Source organism: Gobio gobio (assembly GCF_949357685.1).
Source record: "Gobio gobio genome assembly, chromosome: 4".
Classification (NCBI taxonomy): domain Eukaryota; kingdom Metazoa; phylum Chordata; class Actinopteri; order Cypriniformes; family Gobionidae; genus Gobio; species Gobio gobio.
The window spans coordinates 10,551,425-10,574,040 of NC_137100.1; the positions used below are offsets into that span (position 1 = coordinate 10,551,425).

At 37.0% G+C, this 22,616-nt stretch overlaps 2 protein-coding genes across 2 annotated transcripts; both read right to left on the minus strand.

The window, feature by feature from the left end:
• Positions 1–155: 155 nt before the first annotated feature.
• On the minus strand, positions 156–6,906 carry alkbh4 (alkB homolog 4, lysine demthylase). The gene is made up of 3 exons (XM_079814752.1): positions 6,770–6,906; positions 5,322–5,513; positions 156–1,484 (listed from the first exon to the last, which is right to left on the minus strand). Exons 1-3 carry the CDS (start codon positions 6,875–6,877, stop codon positions 966–968), a joined length of 819 nt encoding a protein of 272 aa, XP_079670878.1. The 5' UTR covers positions 6,878–6,906; the 3' UTR covers positions 156–965.
• Positions 6,907–7,172: 266 nt separating this feature from the next.
• Positions 7,173–14,704, minus strand: polr2j (RNA polymerase II subunit J). The gene is made up of 4 exons (XM_079815827.1): positions 14,584–14,704; positions 13,991–14,080; positions 13,729–13,903; positions 7,173–7,572 (listed from the first exon to the last, which is right to left on the minus strand). The coding sequence occupies exons 1-4, from the start codon at positions 14,634–14,636 to the stop codon at positions 7,537–7,539; spliced, it is 354 nt and encodes a 117-aa protein (XP_079671953.1). The 5' UTR covers positions 14,637–14,704; the 3' UTR covers positions 7,173–7,536.
• Positions 14,705–22,616: the final 7,912 nt, after the last annotated feature.

Consider the following 22,616-nt stretch of genomic DNA (forward strand, 5'->3'; position numbering starts at 1 on the left):
GACCGTTTACAGTTATTACTGAAAAATAATATTTCAAGCAAACTTATAACATAAATATAACAGCGAATCTCAACCAGTGGGGCCCAAATAAGTTAATATAATCTTAATTTAATTAAAACTATTTTTACGAACTAAAAGTAAAGATGTACAACATTAAACTGGCATCGAGTTTATTTGTATTTATTACAATAGAAGTAACAAAGGTACATATCAGCTTAGATAGGTGGGTCTTCGAATATTGTTTCAGACAAAGGAGGGCCTTGGAGTAAAAAAGGTTAAGAACCACTGATTAATTGATTAATAACCAAATCAAAAATATTTCTTCAAGAACTATCAATTTAAGGTAAAAGGCTGACAAATAATAGTGCAGCTTTGCTGAAACATTTAAAGTTGCCATGGAATCAGAATTCTTTGTTTTATGGAACATTGTAGTATTCATTATAAATGATTTACCTGTGGACATGTATATATATTTTTTATTCATGTGCTTTCGCAATCTTTAATCAAAATAACTTCCCCTTGCATCAACATCTCTTCTCTGATGACCTGTTAACAGGCGTGAGGGCGGGAAAACCTGTCACTCACATTAGATCCACCAATAGCAAACCACAACCATCCAATCAATTTCTAATTAACAAAATCAAGTCCCGCCTTACATCGAAATCTTCAGTTTCACATCGACTTCAAAAGATTTCTTGGATTACATTATGCAGGGTATGTTATCATAATCATGAGCTTGAACCACTCCCAAAAATATGAAAATGTTACACAATTTTAGTTTGCTCTAAACATCATTAGATCATCCATATTTTTTTAAAGAAAAAAAGTTAGAAAAGCTCATATCCATTATTCATTCACAAAATAACAACACAGAGTATAAAAATAATATGCATTTATTTAAATTAAGAATAAAAAAGAATCAATTTACAGTTGTGTGTGTAATGAAAACTGAACATACATTCAACTTATAGAGGTGCACCCTTGAAGCTCAGTGCTATATCTAACAACTCTGAGCCCAGTTTCTCCTGCTCTCCTCCCTGTAGGAACTCAGCAGACAGTTCCCGGAAGGTGCTGCACACTCTGCGCCCATGAATGTCTTTTCTGTGGATGGCATGTTTCCACCGGTGACGTGCCTCTCCATAGAGTACGACCAATGATCTGCGCGGTAAATGCACAGCCACTCTCACCTCCCCGTGGTCCATGCCTCCACAGCCTTGATCTAAACTCATCGTGAGGACAGTGTCCGAGAGCAGGTTAATGGTGACCAGGTGCTCTCCCCACAGCCAACTGTCATCCAAGTGAGGGTCAATAGCAGAGCCTCTGACAGGATCATAGTCTAGGTTGCACTGCTCCACTGGTTTGAAGGAGGCCAACTGAGGTGCCTTTGACATCCTGTCCACCAGGAGACGACTGATAGCAGGCAGGCCAGTGAAGCCTCCCACACGGACACGCTGTTTCTTGAAGTTCACCTTTGGCCCAAAGTCCTTTGGATATACAGTTAATTGGATGTTATTACAATAGTACTGGTTTACAACCATATATTACCTCTTTTAATAACAACTTTTATAATTGAGAAACTACATACAATTTTTTTACATTTTCAACTTTCTTCATAGTGTACTGTTGCTGTTTAAAGAACACGCCAACTTTTTGGGACTTTAGCTTGTTCACCATATCCCCCAGAGTTAGAGTAAGTCCATACTAGGGGTGGGAATCTTTTACCATCTCACAATTCAATTCGATTCCGATTCTTGAGGCCACGTTTCGATTCATAATCGATTTTCGATTCAAAACGATTCGATTTTATCCATAATGATTTCTAATCGGGTTTCTGATCATGATCTACTCTCATCTGCTTTGCTATACAGAATGACAAACGAAGACATTAAAGTGTCTTTTTCACATTTATTAAGTTCAATTCTCAGGAAAGTGCCTTTTATCAAAAACATTGTCTGGTTCTCAATTGCTACTCATTAGTAGCTAGCTATAAAATAAGTTGGAACAAAAATAAAGTGCTTCTTTAAAATACAAAATGGTTGAAAATAGATGCATTTCCCAGGAAAGTTGCAGTTTACCACAAATATCATGTAGAACACAACCGGTGAAGACAAAAAAAAAATCTATATTTCTCAGTCAGACAAAGTAACTTAAAGAATAACAAGTTATGAAAATAAAGTGCTGGGAGTTTCGTGAAACACTCCAGTGTGCGTTGGTCTGCAGCTTGCGGCTGACTCTGCTCCGTATCGCTGAGCTCAGGGTGATGCCTAGTAAAATGAGCCCGCGCATTTGTTGTGCTGCCGAAGTACTTGGTCTTCATTTTGCAAAGCTTGCACACTGTGTGTGTCATGTCCAGCGCAGTGCTTCCAGGCATTCTGTAAAAACCGACATGACGCCAAACTTTAGCTTTAAGTGAAGACGGGGCTGGTTGGATCTCCCTCTCATCCATATTTGCTTCCTCTCTGTTTTAGTGATTTGCCGCTCGCGTTCAAAAACTGGCTGCGTGGTTATGTCCGGACGTTGCGTATAGGCTAGTTACAAAATGGAGGCGAACAGCCAGTTGATTTTATTAATTTATTAAATCGATTCTTGGACATTTCGATCGATTCTGAATCGTTGCAAATGAGAATATAGATTCTTCTGTGAATCGATTTTTTGGCACACCCCTAGTCCATACATACCATTCTCATCTCCGTGCGTACCATAACTCTGTCTGACGCACCCACTGCTAGCCTAGCTTAGCACAAAGACTGGAGATGAACGGCTCCAGCTAGCCTACTGCTCAATAAGTTGACAAAATAACGCCAACATCTTCCTATTTACATGTAGCGATGTGTATAATGCGAGCCGTTACCGCCAGTCTTTGTGCTAAGCTAGGCTAACGGTGGGTGCGTCAGACAGAGTTATGGCCCGCACGGAGATGAGAATGGTATGCATGGACTTATCTAACTCTGGGGGATATGGTGAATAAGCTAAAGTCCCAAAAAGTCGGCGTGTTCCTTAAAACATGAAAAAGGTCTGCAAAGTTACAAAACACAAAGTCACTCCAATGGGAGTTTTTCTCTATATCAGTGCACACTGTTTCTGAACTCCCTGTAGTCTTGAGTTTTCTTCAGCGAACACGTCACATCCTTGATTTATAATAATCTCGCCCAAGGCATCCGCAAAATAAAGGGGGGCTTATCAAAACACGCTAGAGCCTTGCATTTCAGCCCGAGCCCGACGGGCCCCAACTTATTTACACCCCTAGGGCCGGGTAGGGTGGCCATTTCCATAACACCAAGAAGGAGGACACTTCGCGGAATTTAGTGAGGCAAGAATAATTGCATAGGACTCTGGTGTACTCGCAACTACAATACAATTTTGTCCATCATATCAATGGTATCGTGACACAGTGATTCTGCAATAGCCTACTCTATTCATTGCCAGACAATTTGATCTACGATCTATCTTCTTGATGTAGACCCATGTGTGACAGAAGAGGCAAAAAAGTGTTTGTTCACAGTATTTGTATTTATTCAAGACATTGTGATGTCTGTTTCAAAAACTGACCACTGAGATGAACCTGTCTTGCAAAGTGCACAGTGCCTGAAAACATAACATTTCTGGACTTAGATCAGAAATACATAAATAAACAAATAATGAAGGCGAAAAATAAATAAATACACATTTCAGTTCTTAACAAAGAAGTTTACCCTCTGCAGCAGCTCAGGCAGCTCTTTGCCATCTGAAATGTGTATTTATTTATTTTTAGTATTCATATTTGTTTATTTATGCATTTCTGTTATTTACAGAAGTCCAGAAATGTAATGTCTTCTGATTATTTGGTTATGCATTTCTGTATGACTGGTGATGCTTGACAGCATGATTATGATAGATTTTACAAAGCTCTGCAGTGGAGATTTTGTCATCCTGCGGTAATGTTGCTTCTCGAAAAAATGACCTAAGGGAAGACGGTAGCCTACCTGGGGCTCGTCGGTAACTTTTATGTTTTTTCGTGCTGACATGTCGGTCAATGGCGGCTTTCCCTTGACTACTAACGTCCACATCACAGCGACACAGTGTGCTTTTTGATATAAATTCAGGCTCTTTTGTCCATTAAATGAGGTCTCAGCGTCTGACATTTAGGTATATTAACGTTATGATATGACCAGCACATCGTGGTAGCTTGTTTACGTTTTTAACTAATGATATATCAGATATTTATTTGACACTGCTTTCAGCTAATCATTTGTTTGACCAGAGATCTTACGGCATTATACGCTTGGCTGCTGCGTCCCAATAAAGATTCTAGAGCGGGGTTTAATAGGCTGATTCAGCGCAACTCCAAAAAGGAGGACAAATGAGTGTCCGGCTTGAGGCTGCGCCGGACAGGGAGCTTAAAATCCGGACTGTCCGGACAAAATCTGGACGTATGGCCACCCTAGGGCCGGGCTTCGGGGCAATTTTCACGACATACCTCAAACGTGGGCCGGGCTTCGGGCCTTTTTTAGGCTTCTCCTTCGTTTTATATTTTAGACATTCATTTAGAAACAATGCGATGTGCGTTCCTTCAGCGCAGCTGCAAGAGTTATGGAACTTTAAAAAACGAAAACTTAAATTTAACAAACAAAAAAATGCTCAAATTTTTCCAAATTAACTTAATAAAGAAACGAAATATAACTACTTTGACATTAAAAACAAACGTAACTATTTTAATGGCTGCAACAATGTGTAATAGGAAGTATAAAAAAACAAAACAAAACAGCTCCAGTCGGACTCGGGCCGAGAATTTTGATAAGCTGTCGGACACAGGCCGGGCTAGGGCCTAGATTTGAGGCCCGTGCAGGGCTCTAAAACACGCTCTACAGCAGTTGACCAATCACAACACACTGGTCCAGATAACAAATCAGAGCACACTGTGCTTTTTGGGAGGGGCCTCATAGAGACAGGAACTAAACAGAGAGTTACTGACAGACTGGGAAAAGAGGTGCTGCAACAATGTCAGATATGTGAAAAATAATGTGTTTTTGAACATTCAAGCATAAAAACATATTCTATTAGACCCTAAAAAAAAAAAAAAAACACGACTTTGTAAAAGGGCATAAAAGGTCCTCTGTCACACACCAGCACTGTTGTAGTAAACTGCACAAATCCTCAAAAGGGGATTTAAAAACAAACTAGAAAAAAAACTGGTGACCAGTTATGACAATTTTCCATTACAGATTTATGAATATCTTAACTTTAAATCATAAATGTTCTTATATACAATGTCTACAACCTGAAGATCGTGCTGCTGATGTATAAAGTAGTAAACTGTGTCGTTTTTATTTCCCATTATTCACCTGTTTCCGTCGGCCTGACTGAGATTCTTTCCAGACGTCTTGATCCATTCTGGCGGTCAGCTCTCTCTCTTCATCTTCTGACACAAAATTCTCCCACAAAAATATTCCAGGAAACACAAAGGACTGTCGAGCGCCAGTCTCCTCCTCTCGGACTGCTGTCTTTGACAGTGGATCATAGGTGAAATAATGTATCTGCAGAAGAATACATATATATTTTAATATACAGTCAAACCAAAAATTGATTCAGACACCAGATATAATGTTTTACTAGTCAGTGGGTGCAGGACACTATAGTTCATTTATGTAAGTGAAGACAGCTAAATAAAGTAAACTGTGACATATTATACCCAAAAATTCTTCATACAGTGGACTACCAGTAAAATTTATAAAAATATGGGACCAAAATTATTCAGACACTTGACTTGAATATGTTTTGCTTAAGTGTTTTTACTTTAATTGCTAATGCGACCTTTTATACCACAGACTGAACTAAATTAAGCATTGCTTGCTAATTGGTTGACCTAAATTTGTATTATCTAATTGTGTACTTAAATTTTACAGCTGACAGCTGATTGGTTGATTGTAATCCATAACATACCGTTCTATCAGGTATCTGACATTAAGATGAATTTGTTCCGACACAGTTAAACTCTTGAGTTCTTGTCATATTTTATCACCATTTTCTAAACTATAGCAAATAAACTATGATAATGTGAGAAAATGTTGAAAGTGTCTGAATAAATTTAGGTTTGTCTGTATGTCTTGCAAACGTTTTTGGGCAGTAAGATTTATTTATTTTTACTTTAGAAGGAAATTAATACTTTTATTCAGCAAGGAGGCATTAAATTGGTCAAAATTAACAGCAAAGACATTAATAATGTTACAGAAGTTCAAATAAATGCTATCCTTTTAAAATGTTTTCATCTTTTAAATCGATTCAGTTAAGAAAAAAAAGTATCATGTTACGAAAAAAATATTAAACAGCACAACGGTTTTCAACACAGATACAAGAAATGTTTATTGCGCTCCAAATTAAAATTATTTCTGAAGGATCATGTGACACTAAAGACTGGAGTAATGATGCTAAAAATTCGGCTTTGCCACCACAAGAATAAAAAAATATATATTTTTTTTACATATGCGAATATTTTTTTCCCCAATATATTCACATACTAGTTTAAAATATATTTAAATAGAAAGGTTATTTTAATATGTAATATTATTTTGCAACATTACTACATAACTTTATTTTTCACCAAATTAATTCGAGATTGGTGAACAGACTTTTGTTTAAAATCACACAGAGTCTGGACACTGGACAGGAGGTTGAGAAATGCTGTCTGAATTTTATTAAATGGAGGACCCCGTTGAACTCTGAATTTGATTGAGTGCAACTTCGGTTAGACATGTTAATACAATCGCTCTTAAACGTACTGTTGTTGACTCACCTGGTCATTTTCCTGCAGTAAATGTTTAGACTTCTGCGCCTCACACCTCAGACATGTTCTTATTCCTTTACAACCACAATTAAAACTTGGAATATATTCGGCAGCCATTAAGCAACATTAGTGCATCACTCTAATGTGTCCCCTTAAAAACAACTGAAGGGATATCAGTTCCCACTTTAAAAAGCCGCATGGATCACAAACCCTCGAAACAATGCCTTCAAGTGCAATCTTTATTGTCGTGAAATCTAGTTTCCTAGTTAAAAAATTGGACATGAACGCCTACTCGAGTCAAAATTTGAATGCGATGAGCTCGTAATCACGACTTAAAAAAAGGGCAGTAGGAAATTTCTGATAGCACGTGAAGACAGCACAACACTCACATAAATCGCAAATCAATGGATTTCATTAAAAAAGTCAATTTATTAATAACAAAAACATAATGTACATCATAATTAAGTGGGTCACTGAAGAGGAAATTATTTCTTTGTACATAAACAATGTGCAATGAAATATTTTCAAAGAATGTTCACAAATTGATTTATTATACCAACATGCTTTGTTAGACAAACAGCATTGGAAGAGGGACTCCATCGATCTTAACCTCGATGTTGCTAGAGGCTGTTAAAGATCTCATATTATTTATTCATGCAAGCTTGTCAGCTGTCATATTTGAAGAAAATAAATAAATGGGAGTATTGTAGCCCATTACAGTGACAATTCAGTTTGTTGTGAAAAGTTGTTGTCCTCCAATGGAGTTTGATGGTTTTTCATTCTATTCCCTCCTGCTTGTCTTTGATGGCAACCTAAAATAAAATTAAAAAAGATAATTTAGTAAAGAAGCCTGATAAGCATTACTGTGAAATCAAATCACATCAGCCCTCACTGGCCAGGGGAGAAATTCCCCCCGACTGAGCATGCTCTCTCTCTCGCCTGATGGAGTTTGGGTCCCTTGCCACTGTCACCTTTGGCTTGCTCAACTGGGGACACTTAAAGAGGATTTAGTATGCCCCATCATAATGTCTTGATTTTGTTTTTGGGGTCTACTTAGAATAGGATTTCATGCCTAAATGTTCAACAAAAACACATTTTTCACATTTGACATTGTTGCAGCACCTCTATTCCCAGTCAGTCAGTAAAGGTGTGTTTGACTTGAAGCAGCGCTGCGCAGCCATTTAGACAAACATATTTATTCTGTCTTTTAGCAAAACATTACGTTGCAGATGAATAACGTGAACAAAAATCATCAGCCTAAAGAGCAACAAACTAATAAACTAGACAAAAATAAATTTCAAACATTATTAAAGACATGTATATAGTAAGTAATACAATAAGAACAAAAGCAAATTAGCAACAAAAAAATACAACTGAACATCAGAAATTGAAATCAAATGTAAAATAACACTGCATAGTTTATAAAATATAGATCAATCATTATTAATGTTAAAAAAGTTATTCAGTGAAGATCAGCGAGTGATTTTCTTCATTAACAGTCATATGCAATAATAAGGGGATTTTGGCAATATTGCGATTAAACGTTACCTCATGTAAATGCAATACTTTGATCAAACTAATTCGATTAAGCTCATAATCGTAGTAACCATGGGCGTCGGAACCATTGTATGTGGGTGGGATAAGACCCACCCACTTTCAATGATATTGGACCCACTCACTTTTATTGACTCTAACATTCAGCACATGTCTGTTTACCTACCCCTAATCGATAAACACTTATTATTAAACACGTTAGACGCTTTATTTCCACTTTTCTAATATTTTCTTCATTTTTATTGAAAACAAATGCCTTTCTGATCTGATATGTGATGGGAAAAGGGAGAAGATTGAGCTCGGCGAAAGGCGGACTCGAACCGCAGGTCGATTTGTGTCAAAACTAGATGCCGCGCGTCTTACCTCTACACTACTGCCACTCTCAATGATAAGGCGATTTCCATAATTTTGTCTTTCCGAACTATACGTTTAGCAAGCAAAGCGGTATATTTGTACTTAATGTAATTGGCATCTACTCCAGTAAAAAAATTCTGAGGACCCACCCACATTTTTTTTTTGCTTCCGACGCCCATGGTAGTAACCATATTCACATTAAAGCTACACTATGTAACTTTTCCGTCCACTAGAGGTCGCTTGTTCAAAGCAAAGGCGTAGTTTGATGACGCCATGTTTGAGCGCAGAATCTCGGGACATGTGGTTTTCACCTCACAGCCGGTGGGAAACAGTCAGGATAGGACTCGGGCAGAAATCATGTTCATGGATGCGATTATTAACATTACTGTAGTGAAGCAGAGCAGGACCGAGTGTTGTGGAGCTGAGCAAGGCCGCAGGAGCGATTGAAGAGCGGGACTGTTATTATGGCATAGTCGCCGGCGGGACTTTTATTATGACACGGTTGCCGGCGCCACTTCCTCTTTTCCAGTCATGAGTTTGAGGTAACGCAACTCTGTTTATCGTATTAGATACATCTGAGTGTGTTGAAAAGGAAGTTATGACGTTCGCTCGGCGGCTGCTATGACACTTGTTCACACTGCAGTGAGAGTAAAGTGTTTCACTGAATAAAACCGGAGACCGAGGGTGACGCAGATATGACGCAATCGACAGGCGACTCCCTCACACGCATAGCTCACACGTCCCGGTTCCTTGGTTAAAATAGCAATTTTCTCACGATTTACAAATAGTTGGAAACATTTGGGATATTCTAAGTACTCAACTGAACAAAATATATAACACTGGCCTAGTGGTTTCTGGATATTTTACTGCAAAAATCCTACATAGTTCACCTTTAAAGGGGTGATGAATTGAGAAATCAACTTTCCCTTGAGCTTTTGATATATAAAAGGTCATAGTAATATAAGAATAAGTTTCAGAGCTGAAAACTTCCTTGTTAGTCAAAGAAAAGCTTTTATAGACACCAGGCCCAGAAAACGAGAGACCTCAGAATGTGCAGGCTATGACGTTAAGAGTGTAGTGAAGCACCGCCTCAACAGAAGAAGAACAACGCCAGATTCTGTAGCCCTGCCTACCGACTCGTGCCACTAACATGACATAGGCCTACATAGAACTAAACCGGATAGAATTTCTAAACATACCGCATCAGCTTCATTCGGATTCCAATATTATGAACGCATGGATGAACTTTATTTTTAATGAAGATCCAGCTCACGTGGGGAAGACATTGCGCATCTGTTCTTTCATTTCACCGGATTAATTTGTAAACAAGAGACTGGATTAGCAGACAGGATGAGTAACCACACTTGTGAGTAAAAATGATTTTTATATGTGATAGTATTGCATTGTTACAGATCGTTTGATATCTATTAATTATGTGTACGTGACTAACTGAACATTAGCACGCTGTCAAAGGCTGAAGAATCCTTTATTTGTGGTGGTGTTGGTTCATTGAGAATTGGGATCAGACTCTGACATGTATGGGCTAGGGCTCGCAAAGCCCAACGTCCCGGGGCTATGTGTTTTCCAGACGGGCATTTAAAACGTAAGCCCGGCCTTAAATAGTGAAATAACATTCCTTTCTTGATGTGCGTTCACTCTCTTGACTTGATATTTGAAGGAAAAATACAATCGCGGAAGTTTTGATCGTGCTGTCCGCAACGTACTTGGCGCGCATGTGTGTGATGCACGGTTCGCGCTTATATCCACTGATCGGGCGGGCCAAGTGATACAAAAATAACATTCCAATCAATCGCGGGTGGATGAGAGATAGATCATTGTGTTTGTTTGATAAAGATATTTTGCGAGCCCTGTGGGACGAATCATTTCGTTTGCCGTTTCTCACAGGCTTTCAAAACAGTTCATCGTGTAGCCTACTCACAGGGGAGCTGAAGCTCATTAAATATGCAAAACTGTTATCCAATCCTAGCCGTTTACTTCCAAGTCTTCAGTGCGGCACGCCCATCAAAACCCAGTGTTTCTTGAGAGAGCCTCAAAACCAAGGCAGAAAATAGCCTATTACTTATTCATTATGATGTTTCTGAATGTAAAAACCACACATAGGGATGGGCGATATGGACTTAAAAATGTATCCCGATATTTTCTAGTATTTATTCCGATAACGATATCAATGACGATAAATGTAGTATCATTCCCCATGTTTTTGGATACAAGTGAGAATGATCTTAATTAAAACTTACCTGTCATCAAATAGGCTCCTATAATACATAATATACATTTATTTTTTTTATGTAAAATTCCACACCAGCCTTTTCAGAAATGGAAAAGTTGCAGGTAATGTTAATGTTGCAGGTAAATTGTCTTCTGTAAAAGTGCAGGTAATGTTTAAATAGTGCAACTGTGCTGAAAAACATCACACAATACAAACAATAATAATTCAAATCAATGACAAGTTTTAAATGTAAACCGATTCTGTATTTATTCACTCATGGTGCAAACAGTGGTAAAAATAGCAGAAACAGCAAAAGTAATTATCCCAACAATGTCTTCAGATTACAAAAAAGTTACAAATAATGATTTAATGATAGAACTTCAGTAATTTGAGTTGATAAGATAATATTACCACGAATTCTTCAACTAATAAAAATAAACTGCACTAAGGATTAATGAGCTTCTGGGTTCATGAATATTAAATCACGTTGTCAGCGCTCATTCAAACTGATTTGCTGAAATCAAAACAGGCACAGCCTATGAGATTCCCGTTTGGTTTGTGCATTCGTCTCTTCCTGTTCACAAAAGGCTGAATAATTCCAAATAAACACCTTTATTTTACAGGAAAATACAACAAAGGATATTGTTTACATGTAGCACGTCAATTCTGTGTTGTGTAAGACTTTCTCGCTCTCTCTTTGAGTGTGTGTGTAACACTGAGCGCTCTCAGTCGCGCGCCTCACACTAGTGTTTATTGTGCGTCAAATACACTGCGTGCATTCATTGAGATGAACTGAAATAGTGTGCTTTACCGATCGATTGAGACGGAGCGATTCTCTTAAGCGGTCAGTCCAAGTGCTCAGCGAGTGAAAATACATCTGTATGTACAGGTTCAGATTGCCCTCAGGTAGCCCCTCGTTTAGCTATGAACTCTTCAGCAGCTCTGCACGTGAGATGCGGATTCAGTGCCGCCGCTCCCATCACGCACTCCGCGTAGGGCACCAAGTGCTGCGGGGAGCACCACAAGAAAAGTTCATATATACTAAGTGACGAACGCAGCCACCACGGCCATCATAAAGAACGCTTAGGGAATCAACACGGCCGGCGGCGGCACTGTGCGGATGGGTCGCGCCATCAACTAGGCTTTATCGTTATTATCGCGGGAAGACAAATTCTTATCGTGGGGAGAATTTTTACCGGTATATCGCAAACGATAAGATATCGCCCATCCCTAACCACACAAACATCATAAGTTGACCTCAGAAAACAGAAAAATACATTTCAAAAATGACCCCTTTAAACTATGTGGTGCACACTGATTTTAATCGCAATAAACAGACATGTAAACACCTTAAAGGAGAACTCCGGTGAATTTTTAAGTTAATCTTGATCGTTATACCTTTGTGAGTACTGTCTAGTGTCTATAGAAAAAAAAAAAAACGGATTGGTGCTTGCAATACGGAGCTGTTACAGTTAATGCCCAGAGCTCCCACTCAGCTAACACAGCAGTTATGGGGGCATATACATAAAGAGTGTCTTTGTGCCTCTTAACAGACACAAAATGCAATTAAAATGTCTGTCCAACATGAACAGGGCCCTTACATGACAACGAGATGCGTTTAGCAACTTAGCCATTGTTTAAACTCACCGAAATAGTGTTTGAGACGGCAAGCTGTAGTCTCGTGCTGAAGTCCTGTGGGAACTCAGTTGTAGCCGGTAAAACGTAAATAGTCCAGAGGGGAGGAGCGTTACGAACCATTTCTGGACTATTTACATTTTTACCGGCTACAACTGAGTTCCCACGGGACTTCAGCGCGAGACTACAGCTTGCCGTCTAAAACACTATTTCGGTGAGTTTAAACAATTCCATTGTTTCGTCATCGGTTCAGACTCGCACTGGGATTTATGTAAAATCAACATCATTGTTAATGTCTTTACAGTGTGTACAATCGCTGAGCTTTAGGAACAGGAAGCCTCCTGACGGAGCTGGAGTTCAGTTATGGTAATGAACGTTTGTTTCTGAAATACACACTGTACGCGGTAGACCAATCACAACAGACTGGGCCGTCTGACCAATCAGAGCAGAGTAGGCTCGTGGAAATGAGGGATTTAGAGACTGATTCCTCCCTCGAGTCGTTTGAGAATCATTAAACATTGTGGTGATGTGCAATGTATATTACGAGAAAATTAAACCTTTGATCCATGTAGACCTGTTGTTGTAGACCTCCAAAACAAAATTAGGAAATTTTAAAATAGCATAATAGAGCCACTTTAATGACACAGACAGCAGCAGATATTAGGGCCCAATATACTGTTACGCATGCGTTTTCTCTCAACCGTTTACATTCACTTAAGACATAACTAACTGTGTTTACAAGAATATTTTGACATCGTTGTGTGTATTTGTCCGTTCAAGGGCAAGAAGGCACTTTCTTAGGTAAGTACACTGTTAGTACACGTATTGTAAAATAAAGTGCAACCAATGACACTATTGTCCTCTGTAGAGCTGCTTTATAACAGAATTGTGTTGCACTTTATTTAACAGTATGTGCACTTACATGTCCGTACAGTGTACTTGCCTATGAAAGTACTGGTTAATATAATGTAACTACATGGTTTAAGGTTAGGTTCAGGGTTAGCACCTAGTGATTACCCAGTTATTGTAATTACTATAATAAGTGCATAGTATGTACATGGGGAATAGGACTGTAAAATAAAGTGCTACCAGAATTTGATTTTGATCTTATATTTGATAAAGTTTGCATTATTGATCGTTTATTAATTTGAAGCTGCTTTGAAACAATCTGTTATGCTATGCATACGACACATACCCTGAATCGCTCCTCCAGCAGGGACAGCTCACTGATCAGATCAGTGATGGCATTAGTAAAGGCTTCCTGGGGACTGTAGTCTGGTGTCGTCTGAACGCGGATCACAATCTTGTGTTCTAGAGGATGAGGAACCTTATATCCAGCAAACAGCACCTGAGGGTCCTTCAGCAGTTGCCTTATGGAAATATGTCATGGGTTGATTTCACAAACCAGCAGAATGTCACAGTAATGACTCAAATCTGTATGGCCATCAAAGACTTACGAGCGGATGATGTTTCCCAGCGTGTGATCCTCTTTATTCAGTGTGAACAGACATGCATTTGGCACCTTGGTGTCTTTAACGATTGTGATCCTGTAAAATGGAAGTTGAACATGAATATTTAGACAATTGCTTTCCATTACAAACCCTTTACAGTGGTGGTAGAATGATGGTAATAACTGTGATACTTTGATAAATAGTCTAGTATTGGATAATTAGCCATATACATGTATCATGGTATTCTAAGGAATGTCCAAAAACGTACATATAAACGTGGACATACATTTAACAGTTAGATTTAACTATTATAGATTGTTAAATCTAACTTCAGTTCAGAGTTCATCTTATACATGAACAGCATTATTTCCAGTTTATATAAATATGCCTTGTATGATTCCTGAAAAGTTGTACATGTCTACTTAAAATCGCAATATTTGTATTTATTTATCTTTTTACAGATGGACTGTCGTTAGCCAACAAGCTACACACTTTGCAATCTAATAACCTCCTGTATTCCAGATTACCGTTTTTTTTCATTATAGGCAGCTATCAAATAGTATCACTTAATTGTAAAGATTGCGTAGCATTGCACTTACTTCTTTTCTCCCTCAAATAGCAAAAAGGACTCGAATGCTGGTGGCGCGTTCATCCTGTTTGAAAACCAGCAGCGATTGTGCTAATGGACGCACACTGTACTGCGCATGCGCGTTACATGACGCTAAAACGCACAAGTAGTGCTGGAGCTCAAGGGTGGAGCTTAACCTGTTTAATGGGTGGAGATATAGGGTTATGGGTGCGGTTAGGGGATACTGCTCCAACCATCATGCCCACAGTAGGTCAAGAGAGGGGGAGCTGGAGCTCCAGAGCGCAGTGTTGGGGGAAGACCGCTGGAGGTCAGTGATAAGCCGTAGATCAATTAAACTGATGAAAATGATACTTATGCTAAATAAAGGCTATGTTTTAACACCGTAATAAAGACGTCAACCTTGTTTTTATTATGTATTTCTTATATAATATAAATATCATATAATATATATATAGCCTACATTTATTTAATATTCTTTCTTCATAAGTTTAAATTAATTTATTTCTCATCGAGTTACAATGTTTTTATAATGGTAGAACTAACAAAGATTTGTTGCAATATGATTTTATGTAAATTAATTAACATAGTAATATTTAAACCACTTAATATATTTTTGTTTGTTTCTTTTCTGTGTTTTTCCTCTCACATTTCTTTCCGTTTTTGCACATTTCTTTATACTTTCTATATTTTAAACTTGTTTAATATACCTGTAGTTTCAATAAAAAAAATATGATAAATTTCATGGTTTAGCAACAATCTAAATTTTAAATTAATTAATTATTCTCTCACACCCTACTGCAGTAATATTTTTTATTTATATATATATATTTATATATATATATTTATATATATATATATATATATATATATATATATATATATATATATATATATATATATATATATATATATATATATATATATATATATTTTTTTTTTTTTTTTTTTTTTATTTATTTTTTTTTTTTTTATTACCATATTTATGTTAATTATATGTAAATCTGAATATATAGTTATACGTTTGAATATACAAATCTGAATATATAAATGTCAATCCAAATATATAGTTATAACTATTCAGATTTCCATTTACAGTATATAGCAAGCTTATAAATATATATTCAGATTTAAATTAATATATTCAGATTTAGATATAATTATTTCCTGTTTGGCCCTACATACTTTCTCTATTACAAATACATAAACGAAATAAACTGAGCAGAAAGGGAAACATCCCTTTTTCTGGATAATGTAAAGATCATTTTGTAAAATCCAAATAAGCTTTACAGGTCCTTATTGGAAAGTGTAATGTGTGTATATATATATATATATATAGGTGCTGGTCATATAATTAGAATATCATCAAAAAGTTGATTTATTTCACTAATTCCATTCAAAAAGTGAAACTTGTATATTATATTCATTCATTACACACGGACTGATATATTTCAAATGTTTATTTCTTTTAATTTTGATGATTATAACTGACAACTAAGGAAAATCCCAAATTCAGTATCTCAGAAAATTAGAATATTACTTAAGACCAATACAAAGAAAGGATTTTTAGAAATCTTGGCCAACTGAAAAGTATGAACATGAAAAGTATGAGCATGTACAGCACTCAATACTTAGTTGGGGCTCCTTTTGCCTGAATTACTGCAGCAATGTGGCGTGGCATGGAGTCGATCAGTCTGTGGCACTGCTCAGCTGTTATGAGAGCCCAGGTTGCTCTGAGAGTGGCCTTCAGCCTCTTCTGCATTGTTGGGTCTGGCATATCGCATCTTCCTCTTCACAATACCCGATAGATTTTCTATGGGGTAAAGGTCAGGCGAGTTTGCTGGCCAATTAAGAACAGGGATACCATGGTCCTTAAACCAGGTACTGGTTGCTTTGGCACTGTGTGCAGGTGCCAAGTCCCGTTGGAAAATGAAATCTGCATCTCCATAAAGTTGGTCAGCAGCAGGAAGCATGAAGTGCTCTAAAACTTCCTGGTATACGGCTACGTTGACCTTCGACCTCAGAAAACACAGTGGACCAACACCAGCAGATGACATGGCACCCCAAACCATCACTGACTGTGGAAACTTTACACTGGACCTCAAGCAACGTGGATCGTGTGCCTCTCCTCTCTTCCTCCAGACTCTGGGATCCTGATTTCCAAAGGAAATGCAAAATTTACTTTCATCAGAGAACATAACTTTGGACCACTCCGCAGCAGTCCAGTCCTTTTTGTCTTTAGCCCTGGCGAGACGCTTCTGATGCTGTCTGTTGTTCAAGAGTGTCTTGACACAAGGAATGCAACAGCTGAAACCCATGTCTTGCATACGTCTGTGCGTAGTGGTTCTTGAAGCACTGACTCCATTCTTTGTGAATCTCCCCCACATTTTTGAATGGGTTTTGTTTCACAATCCTCTCCAGGGTGCGGTTATCCCTATTGCTTGTACACTTTTTTCTACCACATCTTTTCCTTCCCTTCGCCTTCTATTAATGTGCTTGGACACAGAGCTCTGTGAACAGCCAGCCTCTTTTGCAATGACCTTTTGTGTCTTGCCCTCCTTGTGCAAGATGTCAATGGTCGTCTTTTGGAAAACTGTCAAGTCAGCAGTCCTCCCCATGATTGTGTAGCCTATACAGAACTAGACTGAGAGACCATTTAAAGGCCTTTGCAGGTGTTTTGAGTTAATTAGCTGATTAGAGTGTGGCACCAGGTGTCTTCAATATTGAACCTTTTCACAATATTCAAATTTTCTGAGATACTGAATTTGGGATTTTCCTTAGTTGTCGGTTATAATCATCAAAAAGAAAAGAAATGAAAAGAAATAAACATTTGAATTATATCAGTCTGTGTATAATGAATGAATATACAAGTTTCACTTTTTGAATGGAATTAGTGAAATAAATCAATAGAATATTTTGATGATATTCTAATTATATGACCAGCACCTGTATGTATGTATATATATATATATATATAACCAGTAAACCTTATTGTTCAGCCGTGGACATGAAGTCACTCCTCATGATCTGCTAATCTTTACTCACAAAATATGATTCATGTATATTACAACTTGTTTTCCAATGCTGAGTAAAAAATAAACTGTGATTTGGCAATTCGGAAAGTGTTCTTTTGGGAAATGAGATACCACTTTGATATTTGTCATTAGAGCACAATAAATAGGCCTCAGTTAAGAGGCCTCAGTTATTAGTCATTCTTCATAGAAATGCATGAAAAGTGATGCGAGCAGCATATCGTGACAGTTCAGGATACAGTGATCTGTTTTCCAGTCTGTTTTCTTGTTTAAAGAAAGCTACTCAACTCCCCACATTATATACTCCTGGACCCAGGAATTGACTTTTGTCCTCTGTAGTGGACATTATATGTTAGTGAATGTCTCTGACAACATAAATGTCACAGTCTGGATGTCCTGTAAAGAGCACATTCAGGGCTTTTTAGAGATAGCAAATGTTTGGAAGTTTCACAAAGACAACTGCCTCTCCTTGGGCTCAAAAAATAACTGGCATTAACTTAGTGATCATATTTAAAGGGTTAGTTCACCCAAAAATGAAAATGACCCCATGATTTACTCCCCCTCAAGCCATCCTCTGTGTATATGACATTCTTCTGTCAGACAAATACAATCTGAGTTATATTAAAAAATGTCCTGGCTCTTCCAAGCATTAAAATGGCAGTGAATGGTTGTTTCTGTTTCAAATTCCATAAAAGTGCATCCATCATAAAAGTGCTCCACACGGCTCCAGGGGGTTAATAAAGGCCTTCTGAAGCGAATCGACGGGTTTGTGTAAGAAAAATATACAACACTAATACGACATTTAATGGAAGTTAGAGATTACAGTTTGTAAAGTTTTAAATATGGAGATTTTTCTAACACAAACGCATCACTTCGCTTTTTTTAATTATCATTTAAATATGACTAATTGTTTAATTTTTGGTCATTAAATCAACATCTCAGGAAAATGTTATAGGGTTTCAAATCCAAATATGACTTTCTGTTATGAAACAGGGCATCGATTTCATACATGTCCACTGTAGAGGACACCAGGACTTAAAGCATGTTTATCAGACACAACAAGTGAATAGGGAAATAAATTAGATTTCAATATTCCTATGAAATATTAGATATTATTATGAAAATCTTGCCAATCACTTCTCCCATTATTATACATGTTGCCCCAAGAACATGTTAATATGAAACTTACAGTGTATAGAGACATTGTATATGGGAAACCCCACTTATGTCCATTTTACACACATATTGAAGTAAAATTATATATCAAAACATTGTTATATCTTTCATAACATAGTTGAAAATCATCTTTATACAAAGATTTGTATAAAAAAAATGATTGGTGATTAAAAAAAAAATTCATGACTGGTTTCCTACAGGAAATGTCCTACAGAGGACATAGCATAACATATGTATAAAATATAATTTTCCATGTTTTCTTATGCTCTAAACAATGTAATGACACACACACACAAAAATACTAAAATTATTATTTTTTCCTGGTTCTCAGGAGAATTTCAGAGGAGACTGTCAATGCAGAAAGATTGAGGAATTGTCATAAAATAGTTTTTATCCGATTTCCATCTTATTTTCTTATTAAAACTGTATGAGAGTGATGCTATAAATATCATGCAGATGAGGTATCGGCCAGACAGAGTCATGCGAAAAAACAGACATCATCAAAAAGAAAAAGCAAAGCAAAAGATGTGGGTGTGTGTTTACAAAAGGGAGTATGTCCTGTGGATGAAGAATGTCCATGAAGAAGTTACCCAGACCACGAGTCTTTCACAAGTTTCTTCACTTCTTCCGCATTTGATGTAACTCAGTGACTCAGAGCCAAATATTTACTTTTTTTTTTTTTTTTAATGTGGTAACACATCACTGAAAAATGTCACTATGCTTAGCACAAGGAACACAAGGAATCTTATTCATGAACGGCAGTATTTAAAGAATGTCTACTAAAAAACGCTATTTTTTATTCGTTTGAATTATAATATAGTCTTGTTTTATGCATGTGTGTAGTCTTTATATATTTTATATTTTATAATATTAAACAATAGTGATACAGTGACAAATTGATATGTAGTTTAGGCTTCTTTAAAAAAAAAAAATGCCAATGACCCCGAGATATGATGATCCCCTTATGAGGGACCCCCTTCCAAAAATATAAATGTAATATAATTTCATGAATAAAGATCCATTTATGCTGTGTGTTACAAAAAAGTGATATCGTAAAAGTGATATTATAAAGAAAACCTGTTGTTAGCAAAGTCCTTTTATAATGTTACTGCTGGCAAAGCCAATAATTACAAGCTGTCTTTGTATAAAAAAATATTTTTTTTTTACCCTAAAAAAAACACAGAAGAAGAGAAATATTTTAAGTTAAATTCCAATTGATTTATATCACTTTTTACAATAAATATCATTCCAAAGCAATTTTACAGTTACCTTTAACATCCATAAAAATACTACATACACGCGCGCGCACACACACACACACACACACACACACACACACACACACACACACACACACACACACACACACACACACACACACACACACACACACACACACACACACACACACACACACACACACACACACACACACACACACACACACACACACACACACACACACACACACATTCTGTATAATTTATCCTGTCCATTTTTTGCGGTAGTTAGTAGGTGAGGTGTAATTTAAATCTTACACATTTTACGCATTTTTTGAGGATGCTACATGTGGGGAGATTTGTGGTTACATCTTTCATCATACATCTTCCAAAATCCCCTGTGAAATTCTCTAGCTTGAGAAATGTTGTCACTGTGGAAAAATAAATGTGAAAATGATTATGAAGCTTTTATAAAACATCTTAAGAAGCAGTGTAGTATTTGATCACCAAACCAAGAGTCATGTCTGTTTCCAACTATTCACTGATATCTGACAATAACACATTTGGATGATGACGAAAAAGAGGAACAAGCCAAAGGCAATGATCTCTTGAAAAAGATTTTGGATTTACAATTGCTTCCTTCTCTTTTTCGGTAAACAAGCACCTCTAAAAGACACAGATGTGAACGTGAGGAACTGCACATTGAGAATGTCGGCATTAACTGTAAGCCAACAATGACATAAACTATGAATGACTGTAAATATTTGTATATATATATATTTGTCGAAATATGTATTTCTCTATTATTATAATAATGTTGGGGTGATGTATTACAAGTAACATGAGTTACATAATCAGATTACTTTTTCAAGTAACTGGTAAAGTAATGCATTACTTTTAAATGAACAACAAAATATTTTAGTTACTTTTTCAAATAAGTACACTGTAAAGAATTTGAGTAATTTTAACTGTAAAATATATAGTAAAAATGATACAGAAAAAAAACTGTTACACAAGTTCCCGTACATAAAAACTGTGACAGAACTGACCGACCATTACATGTCATTTGTACAGTAAAATACTGTTAAATATACAGCTTGTAGAAGTAAACATTTTTTTTGTAAAAATACTGTAAACTGACAGTTCCCTGTGAGACACATTTGAAAATATTTTGTTTACATAATTATATTTCTTAATCATTTTTATTATCAGTTATGCACAGTTGGGTTTTATGTTACATCTTTTGTATAATGAATGTTTATTGCATTAGTTTAGTGTCATGTGGGTTACCATGATGGTGTTTTGTGTTTGTGTGAATGACTCTGTGCACCTTCTGTATACTAGTATAATTCAGCTTGTGGAAAGGATACTTGTGATGAACTTCTTCATGATTCTTCATGTGGCTTCCTCTTTTACCACCTGCATTATATGGGGCTTGTCAGCATATGTTAAAGGTACAAAATAGATTTTAGCAGCAGTGAGCGTTGTTGGATTTACTGGTTTAAATAGCAATTTTCTTGTTTGTTAATTATTGTTGGATACTGTAAAAAGTACAGGTCGTTCTGTAAATATGTTTACATCTTTACTGTATTTTTTTATAGAATTATTCTGGCAACAACAGCTGGCAGGATTTTTTGTAAAAATATTTTGTTTTACAGTGTTACTTTGGATTTATCGACTGACATCTCTTTAGTAAGGTGCGGAGGTGTTTCACTTTTCACATTTATAGAACTTTTTTTGTGTTTTGTTATTAAAAAACAAACAAACAAGCCCAGCCCTGGTAAATGCATTGCTTTCCTTAAAAAGTAATCAGTTACTTTTTTAGGGGGTAAAGCAATATTGTAATGCATTGCTTTTAAATATAACTTTTCCCAACATTGATTATAACTCTAATACAAGTAATTAATCCCTAACACAGCTGTTAGATCTGTCTACTGACTTTTATTGTTGGATTGATTGTAATTTACAATTTCCACATTGTCCTATAGCATTTGTCAAGAAAGACCAATTATCACAGAGTCAGCCACACCCTCAGCCCCAGAGTTCTGAATGGCCACACCCTCAGCACCTCTTATCCATTCTCTCAGTTACTCACCTGCTTACATTGCTTGTCTTCTGCAAACCTGCCATAAACCTCTTGTTCTGTTATGTGTGTTGCACTCTTCTGTTCCGTGACAGAAGGCCAGACCAACCTGCAACAAGCAGATCCCGACGCCAGCAACCCATCTCCAGATCCCTTTGATGAAATATAGTTCAAGCACTCCATCATGCACTCCAACCACTCCAATCACCACTACTTTGCCATCTGCCAGTCCCATGGCTCAACCGGTGACCTACTCAGATGAGGCGGAGGAAGTCCGCCAGTTCAATCTCCATCCATGATCAACTCCACCGGCTTCGTCAAGAGAGATCCACCATTAATGATTATGCTCTTCAGTTTCGCACATTGGCTGCCGTCAACAGGTGGAATGAGACCCCCCTGATAACTGCGTATCGTCAAGGCCTCAAACCCAACATTCGCCAACAGATGGCAATATATGACGATGTGATAGGACTTGAGAGCTTCATACAACGTTCCATCAGGATCTCACAGTGACGTACTGCCTGCACCCTCGACC